Source organism: Diabrotica virgifera, chromosome 5 (assembly GCF_917563875.1).
Source record: "Diabrotica virgifera virgifera chromosome 5, PGI_DIABVI_V3a".
NCBI classification, from domain to species: Eukaryota; Metazoa; Arthropoda; class Insecta; order Coleoptera; family Chrysomelidae; genus Diabrotica; species Diabrotica virgifera.
In genome coordinates this window covers 170,153,096-170,168,795 of record NC_065447.1, presented here as the reverse complement: position 1 = coordinate 170,168,795, position 15,700 = coordinate 170,153,096, and the positions used below count along the sequence as shown (strand labels likewise).

At 30.9% G+C, this 15,700-nt stretch overlaps 1 protein-coding gene across 1 annotated transcript in view; it reads right to left on the bottom strand.

The window, feature by feature from the left end:
• The window catches only part of LOC114330652 (alpha-L-iduronidase), a 196,023-nt gene that overhangs the window by 86,263 nt on the left and 94,060 nt on the right, over positions 1-15,700 (bottom strand). Inside the window, exon 8 of the mRNA XM_028280057.2 lies at positions 2,412-2,584. Within this exon, the coding sequence (XP_028135858.2) occupies positions 2,412-2,584 (173 nt within the window). The remainder of the gene's footprint in view (positions 1-2,411; positions 2,585-15,700) is intronic.

The following is a 15,700-nucleotide window of genomic DNA, read 5'->3' as shown; positions in this document are numbered from 1 at the left end:
GTCGTGGTAATTTTGTGGTCTAATGACATTGTGTTGTGATTCTTATCATTGTGTGAACTAACCAACCTACTAATATTTTTAACACCTACACTGGTAGTGTACCTTGATACTCTTGGGGACATGATGGTCCAACCGATTTGACCACCAAGTAAATATTTATTAATTTTACAGTACCGTGGGGTACCAAATGTACTCTCTTTTCTTTTCACTATTATATATTTGATATTTCTCTTTGCCGACGTTTAAATTGGTAAACTGGTGAACCGCGCATCAACACATTCCGTTGGAATCCCCATTTAGAAATCGGTTTTAAACGGATCAAGAGAAGAACCTTCTCCATTTTAAAACGCTCCAGATATTGTTAAAAACGTCGGATCTGAATGTTTTTTCTTCCATCATTAGTAAATGTAGTAAACATTATACACATAGCTTTCTCAGTTAATCTATCTCAGTTAATACACAATAGGGAACTTGCACATTTTTTTTATTAGATAATAATGTTCAGTTTTGTTTAGAAATGAGATTTCCAAAATTTCACGCTTCAAAAACTCGTAATAACTTAGAAATACATATTTAAAGTCTTCTGCGGTATAAAATAGTTCAAACGACCCGTGACGTCACATAGTTTTACATTAGTTATTATGGTTATATTTCGCTGTGTCTAGGTACACGCTAACGTGTACGCAAATAAAAAAGTTAGGTACACGCGAATTTAACTTCATCAAGCCAGTGATGTCATTATTTAGCGTGCGCAATGACTGTATATTTTGGTACATGCTATTTTGATACGTTTAGTGTTTGTTTGATAGAAAAATATTTGTTAAGAAAGGGAAGCAGAACTATTCAGATGTTTCAAACTTAATTGTAATAAATCAATGTATATATAAAAGTATATATTAGGTTAGCAAAATAAATATATGTATTTAGTTGACATGACACGTACAAAATATTGTTAAAATAATTTGTATACGTAAGTTAATTATTATAATCGACTATTCTAAATTGGAAATAAGCCACAATTTAACTAAAAAAAAATGATTTTATTAACGTTTCGACGCGACGTCCAAATCGGATGACATTGTCAAAATACAAAAATTAGTCAGATTAAATAAATTATTAGAAAAAATTTTTTACTAAGCAACAACATTTTTGTTCAACGACGTCCGATTTAGACGCCGAAACGTTAATAAAATCTTTTTTTTAGTTAAATTGTGGCTTAGTTCCCATTTAGAATAGTTGGTTACAAAAATGCCACAAGGAAATAGCTTCAGAACAAGTTAATTATTGTTGTGAAAGCTTTAGGTCTTCCTTTTATTTTAATTTTGGACGGTAATACTATTTCACTTATAACTAAAAAAATGTATATTAATTTATAGTCTCTTATTTTTTCATACTGTTTAAAAATGTTGTTAAACTCATTAAAAGAACTAAATAATTGTCCACAATCCATAGTTAATTTAAAAACAAACACTAAACAAATAAAAAAATAAGAAATCTCTTTATTAATCAATATTAAAATTAAAGTGTAAACAAAACGCGATTAAACAAATTCTAACACTCTGACACTCTAACTTTTTTATTTGCGTACACGTTAGCGTGTACCTAGACACAGCGTTATATTTAGGTATATTCTTTTTCTCCTTCTTTAGTTTATTGGCCTCCACCTACTTGGGTATTTGGCCAGCTCATCGTCGCGTATAATTGAAAAATATTTATATTCTATTAACATTTATCGTATGTCATTGTAATAATATATACCAGTTTGTTGACATTGGAGTTTGATATAGTTATTGAAGGAAAGGAAAGAAGGTTTACTACGGGAAATAAAACCATTTTGTAAAAGTAGAAGTTTCCTATGAATAGTTCAAACGATCAAAAACACTTGTAACGTCACATAACTGTATTTTCTACTGACGTTTATAACGTCTAATTTAAAATTCTGTTTACTTTGTTGGAAGAATGTAAACATACAAACGGATGACGTCACGACGCGTTTTGAGCTGGCTGGTATAATTTGAATTTTTAATCGTCTTTAGGAGCCAAACGAAAGCCAAACAAAACTTTTGTATCTTTGATACATGTTTTAAATTATGTTCTGTTGTGATTTATAACATTTTTTTCAAATTTAAAATTTTATGCAAGTTCCCTATTTTCAAGAAATTCTGTATTTTTGCTACGATTTCTGATGTTGATGCACGTGCTGGGCTACCTTCACGTGGATCGTCTTCAAGACTTGTACGAACACGTTTGAATTCAACGATCAGTGAGTTGATAGATTTACATGAAATTTCAACGTAACCTAAATTACAACCTAATGCCACATTGTCATCTTATTGAACGACAAAACATTATTTTCACAGGAATTACAGAATAATAAGAAAAATATTTAAAACTCTATACCGTGTACTTACTTCTACTTGCCTCATTTTCTTCCTTTGACTCTTATTTGGAAAAACTGGGAATCCCATCTCTTGCCAGAGTTTAAAAGGATTGCTATCTACATTATCAATTTTATACACGGTATATTTCCAAGTCTTTTCATTGTTGAGTCCAGTCAGTCGCAGAGATACGTTTTTAGAGTATACTACAAATAATAATAAATACCTACAAATTATTGGTATATTAGACAGTTCATTCCATAGGCGTAACCAGGGAGGGGTTTTGCGGGTTATAACCCCCCCCCCCATACGCTGTGAGCTCGTACGTAGAGGGGATATTTACAAATTCGCGAGCGCCAGTAGTGGCAAGTCTGTAAACGTTTACCGGAAATTTGACATAAATGTCAAAGTGATTAATTTAAAATTAAAATTAAAAATATTAATTATAAAAAATATTAGTTGGTATATATGCTGTGGTATATATTTTTACCTTAAATATACTTACGTTTTAAATACTGAATTTAATTTTTTTTAATGTTCCGTAATATGTAATTATAAATTAATATATTAATCTACACGCGCCATCTACACGATAATTGTGAAAGTATCCGAAGTAAGAAATTCATATTTTATCAATAGAACGTCAAAATGATTAGCAAAACCTTAAAAAAATCGATTACAATTTAATTACTTTTTTGCGTTGTAAATATTAAGCGATAACAATTAAATAATAAATTTAAAAATTACCGGTGACAGTTGAATTAGTAATCCGCTAGGAGCGCCACCAGCGAAGCTCAGAGCGTATACGCTTAACACCATACCCCTCGGAGACCTTCCAGTAGTTGTAACCCCCCCTTAGGATTATCCTGGTTACGCCTATGGTTCATTCCACCGAAATCATATGCAAGCAAAAATTGAAAATTTGGCACAGTACTCCGACACGATCGGATTTCGAATAAACACAGAGAAAACTAAACTTCTAAAAAATAATAACCATCCAAATAATAAAATAATGATAAACTGTAAGAAGTAGAAGAGGTAGACAAGTTCACATATCTGGGATATGTCATGGAAAGGAGCGGGGGTGTAAAAAGGATATATAGACGAGAATAACAAAGGCTCAACACGAATTCAATGCTTTAAATAGAATTTGGCAAACAAACGAAATATAAACAAAAATTAAAATCTTTAATAGTTGCATTAAAAGTATACTGTTCTATGAAGCAGAAACATAGCAACAGGACGAAAAAACAACTAAAAAACTACAAACATGTGTAAACAAATCTCTAAAAAAAATCCTGAAAATATACTGGCCAAACAAAATAACTAATACAGAACTATGGGAAAGAACAAAGCAAACTAACATATCTACTACAGACAAGGAAAAAAAATGGAAATGGATCGGCCACACTTTGAGGAAAGACCAAAGCAGCATAGCAAGACAAGCACTTGAATACCAACCAGAGGGGAAAAGAAAGAGAGGCAGACCAGACAACAGCTGGAAAAGAACAACAACGATAGAACACGAAAAAATTGGACTAAGATGGGGTCAAAAAGAGAGCAAAAGATAGAAGAGAGTGGAGGAAATTAGTTCACAATTTATCCAGAGAATAAAAACAAAAGAAGATGCGCTGTCCCTGCCAGACAACAATCTTACACTTTTGGCCAAGAAACGCATAAGCGCCCAATACTCCACAAGGAGAGATGGAACGAGAGAGATAGTTCATTTTGTCTACCTCCCCTACCAAAAATAATAGTGTGATTTCAGTTTTTTTTTCTCAAGAAAAATAATTATCCCATTTTTTTGAAAATTATACTTCACATTGCTAATCAAACAGAAAAAACATATGTAATATATGATTTTGTAAACCGATTAATGCTATACCTAACGACTGAAATAAGTTGAAAAATTCTTAGTGTAAAACATTTACATCTTCATAGTCCATTGACTCGCGGGTTTTGATCTGAATTTTAAAGAACCGCTTAGATTGAAATCAAATTTGGAATACAGATAACCAACATATCAATGAAAAAAGTGATATTGTTCCGATGTGTGCTTTTGCTGTGGTGGTGAGTTTTACCCTTTCATGGGGGAGAAAAACAAGTCCGGAAATGGATAAACCGACTAGTTATAAAGTTATAAGCAATTTTTGTTCTATAGAGATTTTTCACCAAGTCAATACTTTTTGAGTTATTTGCGAGTGAATATGTTCATTTTTCAACAAAAACCACATTCTTAGACGCAAATAACTCAAAAAGTAAGCGAAAATATAGCATATCACGCGCCATCTATTATTTATTATTGCCATATATTATTGCCATATATTAGCAAAAATATAGCATATAAAAAAGTGAAAAAATGAAGTACATATGTATAAAGTCTGTATACCGAGTAGAGGCAGAGTTCTGGCTAATGAAAAGTAGGTTCTCATTCGTCAAATCGAGTATTTCAATGTGAAATAACCAAAAAAGGAAGCACTTTTCGGCGAAAACTCATCACAAGTTTTGTCAAATATTTAAAAAACCTTTATTTTGTTTTTTAAAAAAGTTTGTAGGCTCAAAAGTAAGCAAGTTACGCTCAAAATAAAGTTGATCCTTTTTTTTACTAAAAAATCCCAAATAAAATTAATCGTTACCACTTTACAAGTTGTTTTACTTATGTATTATTTATATGATCTGTAAGTTTCATTGGTTCAGAGTGCTTATTTCTGAAAAAAAAATTGGTTTTTAAAGTATGATCTTTTTATTTTGAATAGAATCCTTTTTTCAAAAAAAAAATATTAGTGATAGATACCAAAAATCTCAAAGAGTAAAAAAATGTAGATTTCACTTTTTTAAATACTTTGGATTTTTTGTTTTTCTGTAGAACAAAAATTGGTTAAGATATGCCTGTTCAAAATTTGCATACGCTCGTGATTAGTCACTCCTTCAAGCCCTTTCTTGTACAGCCTTTTCAAAAAAAAATACTTTGAACCGATGACACTTACAGATCATATAAAATATAAACAATATATAAGTAAGTAAAGTAACTTGTGAGGCGGTAACGATCAATTTCATTTGGGATGCTAATTAGGGGGTGATTTTCACGATTTTTTTTTTAACCAAATAAAAGAGGCCAACTTTATTTTGAGCGTAACTTGCTTACTTTTAATGCTAAACACGTTTTAAGAAAACAAGAATAAAGCTTTTTGTAACTCTAGAAAAGCTGGGATAAGTTTTCCTAGAAAAGTGCTGTTTTTTGGTTATTTCACGTTGAAATATTCGAATTGGGATTTTACAAATAAGAACCTAGATTTCATTAGCTATATCTCTGCCTATACTGGGCTGCCTCTTCAGGCGTCACAAATACACCATTATTTTTTTCTAGTTTATATGCTATATTTTTGCTCAAGGTAGATTTTTCTGTAAAATACTTTGAGTATTTGAGTTATTTTCGAAAAACTGTCTAAAAGCAGTTTTTTGTTGAAAATAAACATATTCACTCGCAAATAACTCAAAAACTATTTACTTGGTGAAAAAACTCTATAGATCAAAATGTGCTTAGAACCAATAAACAATTCCGGAACACAATATACAGGGTGTCCCGAAAAGATTAATCATAAATTATACCACACATTCTGGCTCAAAAATAGTTCAACTGAACCTAATTTACCTTAGTACAAATGTGCTCATAAAAAAAGTTACAGCCCTTTGAGGTTACAAAATGAAAATCGATTTTTTTTAAAATATCGAAAACTATTGAAATTGAAACTATCGATTTTTTATTGAAAAATGGACATGTATCATTTTTATGACAGGAACATCTTAAAACAAAATTATAGTGAAGTTTGTCCAGCCCATAAAAATTTTATGGGGGTTTTGTTCCCTTAAACCACCCCAAACTTTTGTGTACGTTCGAGTTAATTCATTATTGTGGCACACCATTAGTTAAACACATCGTTTTTAAAACTTTTTTGCCTCTTAGTATTTTTCCGATAAGTTAGTTTTTATCGAGATGCGGCTTCTTTTTTAAATATATTTACATACAAATTGTATGGGGGCTTTGTTCCTTTAAACCCCCCAAATGTTTGTGTACGTTCCAATTGAACTATTATTGTGGTACCGTTAGTTAAACACAGTGTTTTTAAAACTTTTTTGCCTTTTAGTCTTTTTTTGACAAATCACATTTTATCGAGGCTTCTTTTTCAAAATAATAAAAATGTAAATTATAAATAAATTTTCAGAGTATTTAAGGTCTCTATAATCGTACTTAACCATATACAAATATGTGGTGGATTCGACAAATATTCAAAATATGTCAATAAACACTGGCTTATCAAAAAAGTACTAAGAGGTAAAAAAGTTTTAAAAACACTGTGTTTAACTAACGGTACCACAATAATAGTTTAATTGGAACGTACACAAACATTTGGGGGGTTTAAAGGAACAAAGCCCCCATAAAATTTGTATGTAAATATATTTAAAAAAGAAGCCGCACCTCGATAAAAACTAGCTTATCGAAAAAAATTTTTGCCTCTTAGTATTTTTTCGATAAGCTAGTTTTTATCGAGATGCGGCTTCTTTTTTAAATATATTTACATACAAATTTTATGGGGGCTTTGTTCCTTTAGCCCGGCCGCACATCAAAGAAACATGAAACGTAAATTACGTTTCATGGAAATAAACCACTGCTAAACAAATATATATCCGGCCATTTATGAGACTCTCCGAAAATAAAAATGTGTCATGAGCATGAATCACACTCGTTTCATTAGTAGGCGGACTTTGAGATTTTTTTAGCAGTGTTTTCTTTTCATGAAACATGTTTTTCGTTTCATATTTCACGTTTTTCGTTTCATGTTTCTTTGGTGTGCGGCTTGGCTTTAACCCCCCAAATGTTTGTTGTGTACCTTCCAATTAAACTATTATTGTGGTACCGTTAGTTAAACACAGTGTTTTTAAAACTTTTTTGCCTTTTAGTCTTTTTTTGACAAATCACATTTTATCGAGATGTGGCTTCTTTTTCAAAATAATAAAAATGTAAATTATAAATAAATTTTCAGAGTATTTAAGGTCTCTATAATCGTACTTAACCATATACAAATATGTGGTAGATTCGACAAATATTCAAAATATATCAATAAACACTGGCTTATCAAAAAAGTACTAAGAGGTAAAAAAGTTTTAAAAACATTGTGTTTAACTAATGGTGCCACAATAATAATTTAATTGGAACGTACACAAAAGTTTGGGGGGTTTAAAGGAACAAAACCCCCATAAAATCTTTATGAGGTGCACAAATTTCACTTTAATTTTTTTTAAGATGTTGCTGCCATAAGAATGCCGCATGTCCATTTTAAATAAAAAATCTCTAAGAAATTTCGATATATGAAAAGAAATCGATTTTCATTTTGTAACTTCAAAGCGCTGTAACTTTTTTTGTGTGCACTATTGTATATAGGTCAACCTACCTATATCAATCAACCTATTTTTGACCCCAGAATCTGTGGTATAATTTATGGCCAATATTTTCGGGACACCCTGTATAATCCCTGACAACATACTTTTGCATGAATTTCAGTCGACAGACGAGGCAGTAATGGCAAAAATCGGTGAAACATCTAACAAAATTATCAAAATTTTAAGAAATTCTTCTTCTTGGTGCCTTCTGTGTAGACTTCCACCGTACATTGTCTTGTCGGGTGAGATGTTCGATAGTATTAAATTATTCTGTTTTTCTCAGCATTGCGAAGCTTTTCATAACAGTGGATTTCTATCCATTGGTGAGTATTACGCAGCCATGACACATCTTTTTACGTCCTCGACCGCTTCTGTCATCTATCTTTCCTTCGAGTACTAGTTGCTGAAAAGTGTATCGTTCTCCTCGTAATATGTGCCCTAAATATGCAGCCTCCTTATTTTTTACATAGTCAAAAAATTCCTTATCTTGGAAGCTTTTCTTAATACTTCCTCATTGATGATGACTCGCTCCTTCGATAATAATCTAAGCATTCGACGCAGGCACCAAATTTCAAAAAATTTCAAGTTTCTTATCTTATATTTTTCTCTGATCTTTATTTCAGACTCAGGGTCCACACTTTCATTTAGCAGACAACCCAAGTATTTAAACCACCTGACTTGTTCGATTTCTTCTCCAAATACGTTTGGTAATTATTTATACAGGGTGAGTCATGAGGAACTGTATATACTCCTACCTCGTATAGATGCCCTTATGGGGAATAACAAATGATCATTAAAAAGTGTCTGCTCCCATTGTTTATTAATATACAGGGCGAGTTTCTCATTTTGACAGAAATTTATTTTCGTCATAATTTTTGAACGGTCAGATCGATGTGTCTCTTACTTTGGTCAATCGTTACACTATTACCACCTAATCAACTGATTTATTCAAACTAGAAAAAAATCAGGTCCGGCTTTAAAAAATTAGTTCGTTTGGGTCTTAGAAAAAATTTCACCCTGTATACGCTTTTTGAAAACTATAATATTAATTTTACAAATTAGACAAATAGGCAATTAAAATGACATATTTATTTTTTCCCCACACGATTACTTAATTTTTTATAAAAAAATCAAATTTGACTATGAATTAAAAATTTGGTAAAGTGAACTATAGATTTAAAAAAATTAACTTTTATTACAAAAATTAATTTTTTTTAACAAATATTTGATTTATGTTAATACCCTATCAACTGATTTATTCAAAGTAGAAAAAAATCAGGTCCGGCTTTAAAAGATTAATTCGTTTGGGTCTTAGAAAAAATTTCACCCTGTATACGCTTTTTAAAAATTCTAATATGAATTTTACAAATTAGACAAATAGGCAATTAAAATGGCATATTTATTTTTTTTCCCACCCGATTACTAAATTTTTTATTAAAAAATCAAATTTGTCAAAATTGCAATTTTACCATAAAAATAAAAAAAATTAAACAACGTTTTTCTTAAAATTAAAAGTTTCACCATTTTTTTTTCTATAGCACGTCTAGATGTAAAACTCCCCATAACACTTCTATTTGGACTCTATAGTTTAACATAGACGTGATCAAATAGATAAATTTTAAATTTTTTCACTTAATTTTTGAGATTTAACTTTGCAATTCACGAATCTGCACCTTTTATTTTTAAAAATTCATAACTTTTACGAGAAGAAGACTGAAAATCTACAACAATTGTCATAGTCTTCACAATGGTAAGAGATATGTGCTGTAAAAATTTCAGAAAAAAATTTTAAAATGGAACGTTGCAGCGAGTTAAACGGTGATTTCATCTTTTTTTTTTCATTTTTAGGTTAAAATTCCGATTTTGACAAATTTGATTTTTTAATAAAAAATTAAGTAATCGTGTAGGGAAAAAAATAAATATGCTATTTTAATTGCGCATTTGTCTAATTTGTAAAATTCATATTAGAGTTTTCAAAAATCTTATACAGGGTGAAATTTTTTCTAAGACCAAAACGAAATAATTTTTTAAATCCGGGCCTGATTTTTTTCTAGTTTGAATAAATCAGGTGATTGGGTGGTAACATAAATTAAATATTTGTTCAAAAAAAAATTCTTTTTTTTAATAAAAGTAAATTTTTTTAAATCTATGGTTCACTTTACCAAACTTTTGATTATTATTCATAGTCAAATTTGATTTTTTTATAAAAAAATAAGTAATCATGTGGGGAAAAAATAAATATGCCATTTTAATTGCTTATTTGTCTAATTTGTAAAATTCATATTAGAGTTTTCAAAAAGCGTATACAGGGTGAAATTTTTTCTAAGACCCAAACGAACTAATTTTTTAAAGCCGGACCTGATTTTTTTCTAGTTTGAATAAATCAGTTGATTGGGTGGTAACATAAATCAAATATTTGTTAAAAAAAATAATTTTTGTAATAAAAGTTAATTTAAGTATATTCAAATGGGAAATAAGCCACAATTTTACCTAAAAATGATTTTATTAACGTTTCAACGCCCAAGTCGGGTGTCGTTGTCAAAATACAAAATAATACTAAATAAACAAAAATGGTGTTGCTTAGTAAAAAATTCTTCTAATAATTTATTTAATCTGACTCATTTATATCGGCAATTCAGACACGTATTATACATTTTAAAGTAGACGACTTTAAAATGATATTGCCAATATTGATGAGTTGCGTTCCTGGGACGACTTTACTAAAAGATAGTTCATTCGATTACATGAAATCAATCCCAACTCAAGAATATCCGCCACAAAAAATCATAGCATGTGATCTGTCTTTAAAAAGACAACCAAATGCAACGGTGGCACTGAAATTCTCGCGTTAGAGATTCCATAGTAAATCACGAGGGAAAACCAGGAAAAACCTCGTGATACTATCCCGACATCGTAAGTATTTGGGTTTACATTTAGTTTATTCTCAAAAATAATACCAAATTCTGACTTGATATTTTAAATTTTAAATAATACTAAAATACTAAATGTGTACTAACTCGATATGTTACTGATTTACTAATTGTGGTATTTTCTTTCTATTGACTTCCTCCTTTAATATGGGTAACCACATCCTACTGCATTCTACCGAGGAATTTGCGACACAATTGGTTTCATTTAGCATAATTAGAGCCGCTTCTTTGATTTTTCTCTTTTTACTATCTGCTTCTTTCAGGACTATATTTGAATCTCTCCACTGAACTCTATGTTCATTATCCCATGCGTGTTGACATATTTGAGATCTATCAAATTCTCTATTTTTTATATAGGACTGATGTTCATTTACTCTAACGTCTAATGGTCTTGACGTTTCACCTATATAAAATTGTTCGCATTCACAAGGTATTTTATAAATACAATTCTTTGTTCTTTCTTGTTCACTGTTAGGTTTAGTTTTAGATAGAATAGATCTCAATGTGTTTGTTGTTTTGAATGTTGTTGATATGTTGAATTTATTTCCTATTGTTTTAAGTTTCTCGGATAGTCCTTTTATATATGGTATTGATATTTTCCTCGTGTTATTTCTTGTGAATGTTGTAGGATCTCGTTCTAAGTTGTTCTGTTCCATTCGATCCAATCTTGATAATTCCTTATTTATAAACGATATGGGATAATCATTTTTTAATAAAACAGATGTTAACAATTGTTTTTCTTTTAAAAATGAATTTTCGTTAGAACAAGTAATTTTGGCTCTATCATATAAGGATTTAATGATTCCCTTTTTAACGTTGATGTTATGATTTGATTTGTAATTGAGATATCTGTTGGTGTGTGTTGGTTTTCTATACACTTTTTCTAAACACCATTTTTGTTTATTTAGTATTATTTTGTATTTTGACAACGACACCCGACTTGGGCGTCGAAACGTTAATAAAATCATTTTTAGGTAAAATTGTGGCTTATTTCCCATTTGAATATACTTGATTATAAAAATGCCACAAGAAAATAGCTTCAGAACAACAAAAAGTTAATTTTTTTAAATCTTTGGTTTACTTTACCAAACTTTTAATTCATAGTCAAATTTGATTTTTTTATAAAAAATTAAGTAATCGTGTGGGGAAAAAAAATATGCCATTTTAATTGCATATTTGTCTAATTTGTAAAATTCATATTAGAGTGTTCAAAAAGCGTATACAGGGTGAAATTTTTTCTAAGACCAAAACGAACTAATTTTTTAAAGCCGGACCTGATTTTTTTCTAGTTTGAATAAATCAGTTGATTAGGTGGTAATAGTGTAACGATTGACCAAAATAAGAGACACATCGATCTGACCGTTCAAAAATTATGACGAATATAAATTTCTGTCAAAATGCGAAACTCGCCCTGTATATTATTAAACAAGGGGAGCAGACACTTTTTAATGGTCATTTGTTATTCCCCATAGGGGCCTCTATACGAGGTAGGAGTATGTACAGTTCCTCATGACTCACCCTGTATATAGGTATACTAAGGATTTCCACAGTTTTCACTGTATTCCTTCACTCAACCGTTCTCTCCAGTTCTTTTCTTTCTGTTTTGTCAGTCCCCTTCCTGTAGATGTGTTTTTTCCATTGCTTTGTCCGCTTCATCTCTGAAAGATCTCTGTTATTCTATTTATCCAACGATTGTGGTCTGCTCTTCTGACATGTCCGTACCAGGTTAATCTCTTCATCTCTTGTGTTTGATGTTGTCTATTATATCTGAGCCCATTATCATTATTTTCTTAATCTCTATGTTATTTATTTTATCTCTTATTGTTACTCTGCAGCCTCTCCTTAGGAATTCCATCTCTGTTGCTCTTATTTTGTTTTTGGTTTTCTTATTTTATTGTCCACTTTTCACACACATAAGTGAGGATACTTCTTCTCATGGTATTATATATTATTTTATAAATATTTAATTATTTCTACCTGTAATAATTGTTTTGGTTTTCTTGATATTTATTTTCAAATCCAAAGCTTCATTTGTATGAGTTTTAGATTGTTAGATCATTTAAAAGCCATTGAAGATATTTGATGTTATCTGCCACTATTGTGTAATGGGCATACCTGATGTTGTTAATAAATATGCCGTTTACCTTGATACCCGTATTAGAGTTTGCCACTGCTTCTGCCAACGCTTTTTCTACTATACTTTAAAAAACATTGGGGAAAGTATACAACCTTGCCTTGCTCCCTTTTTTATTGAGAAATCTTCCGTTTCATTGAAATTTTGAAGCCGTTTTTAAAGACGCTGTTTCAATACCGATTGACGATAACTCATATCCTTGGCATCCAATGCCAACTCTTCTAGATATTTGTTCATTAGTTCGTGTTTTACGTTATCGGATGTTTCTTCATAAACATCCTTTCTTTGGTTTAAACAATTCTGTATTATTGTTTGTATACTAAAGATCGCCTCTCTCGTACCAAGTCCATTTTTTAAACCAGACTGACTCCAGCTGTTGACCTCTTCACATTCTTAAATAATAATCTTGTGTGTAGTCTCATATATATTCTCAAGAAAAGGTTTAAAAAGAGGCTCATTAGGCTTATTAGCCGATTAGCCGGTGGTCCTTGCAGAATTTCGCAGGTGGTGTTTTGGGTAGGGCAAAAAAATGAAGAGCGAATCAAATATTTTGGAATCTGGCCCGTGTGTCGTAGATACACATACAGATTTAAAATTTCCTGAAAAAAACATGAAAAAAGGAAAAACACGGAAAAATTTAAATTTGTTACAATATACAGGGTGAAACAAAAATACAGGTCATAAATTTAAATCACATATTCTGGGACCAAAAATAGTTCGAATGAACCTAACTTACCTTAGTACAAATATGCACATAAAAAAAGTTACAGCCCTTTGAAGTTACAAAATGAAAATCGATTTTTTCAAGTATATCGAAAACTATTAGAGATTTTTTATTGAAAATGAACATGTGGCACTCTTATGGCAGGAGCATCTTAAAGAAAATTATATTGAAATTTGTGCACCCCATAAAAATTTTATGGGGGTTTTGTTCCCTTAAAACCCCCAAACTTTTGTGTACGTTCCAATTAAATTATTGTTGTGGTACCATTAGTTAAATTCAATATTTCTAAAACTTTTTTGCCTCTTAGTATTTTTTCGATAAAGCAGTTTTTATCAAGTTGCGGCTTCTTTCTTAATATGTTTACATACAAATTTTATGGGGGTTTTGTACCTTTAAATCCCCCAAATTTTTGTGTACGTTCCAATTAAACTATTACTGCCGCACCATTAGTTAAACACAGTATTTTTAAAACTTTTTGTCTCTTTGTATTTTTTCGATAAAGCACTCTTTATCGAAATGTGGCTTCTTTTTTAATATGGTTCAAAATATACCTAAAAAGGTAAATCATAAATAAATTTTCACGTTATTACCAAGTCTCCATAATCGTACTTAACCATTTACAAATATGTGGTGGATTTGACAAATATTCAAAATATCTCGATAATAACTAATTTTTCGAAAAAGTACTAAGAGGCAAAAAATTTTTTAAAACATTGTATTTAACCAATGGTGCTACAATAATAATTAAATTGGAGCGTACACAAAAGTTTGGGGGGTTTTAAAGGAACAAAACCCCCATAAAATTTTATGGGTTGTCCAAATTTCACTATATTTTTTTCTTAAAATACTACTGGCATAAGAATGCCACATGTCTATTTTAAATAAAAAATCTCTAATAATTCTCGATATATTGGAAAAAATCGATTTTCATTTTGTAACTTCAAAGGGCTGTAACTTTTTTTATGAGCACATTTGTACCAAGGTAAGTTAGATTCAATCGAACTATTTTTGGTCCCAGAATATGTGGTTAAATTTATGACCTGTATTTTTGTTACACCCTGTATATTATGTACTAAACAAATTCTGCATCCCATGTCAAAATAGATAAATTTAGTAGAATCGGATAGATCTATATTATCAGAAGAGCCATTTGTCTTGAAGTATATAAAAGACAAAATATTAAATATTCCCCAACAAGTTGAGCGGACTAGTTCTCACATCGAAAGCTTGCTAAAATATGTTGAAGAACGCTACGAATTTTGTTCTAAGCCGATACATTTTGCAGCCAATCTTCCTGTTGCTCGCTTTAAAGAAGAACAATTGAATAAAGACCAACTAATGGAAGCTATATACAGTAGACTTGCGACTATCCGAGCCTTGGTTATCCGAGCCCCTCGGTTAACCAAGGCAAAAGTCGTAACCGATGAGTTACAATTTTCAACTTTGACGCAACATCGCCGCCTCAAAAAGAGGAATGAAGCTCACGCAAAAATAAATCAAAGACTTTTTAAACAGTAATATTGATAAGATAAATGTTTTGATCTTTTATAGACAAGTCATCAAAATAACCTATGGTTATTTACATGTTTCTCTATCAGTACAACCAATCTCAGTGTTAACCGAGTTTTTCCGTATCCGAGGTAGTCACGGTCCCAGTTACCTCGGATAGTCGCGAGTCTACTGTACTTCATTTCTGAAATGGCTCGTTCACTAAATCTAGATGGACGGAACGTGGTGGCAAATCTAGCCCAATTTAGAACAAGAACTGGATTTTTAGTCGAAATTCTTTATGGTATAGTGCGAATAGTACTCATTCCGTTATATGGTGGCAAGGTTTGTATATACCGCAGCCACTTATGCCAATTGCCTCCCGAATTTTAAATTTACCTCCACCTTCCGTCTCTTCAGAAAGAAACTGGTCTTTACACGGCCTTATCCATACAAGCCAAAGAAATATATTATTACAGGATAAAATTCAAAGGTTGGTTGGTATTCATTCAAATTTGGTTATAAAAAACAGGCATTAATTTAGTATAGACCAGATCAATCCATTTTTAGAAGTGACTGACAAAAATCATGTTGTTTTGTCCGTCCA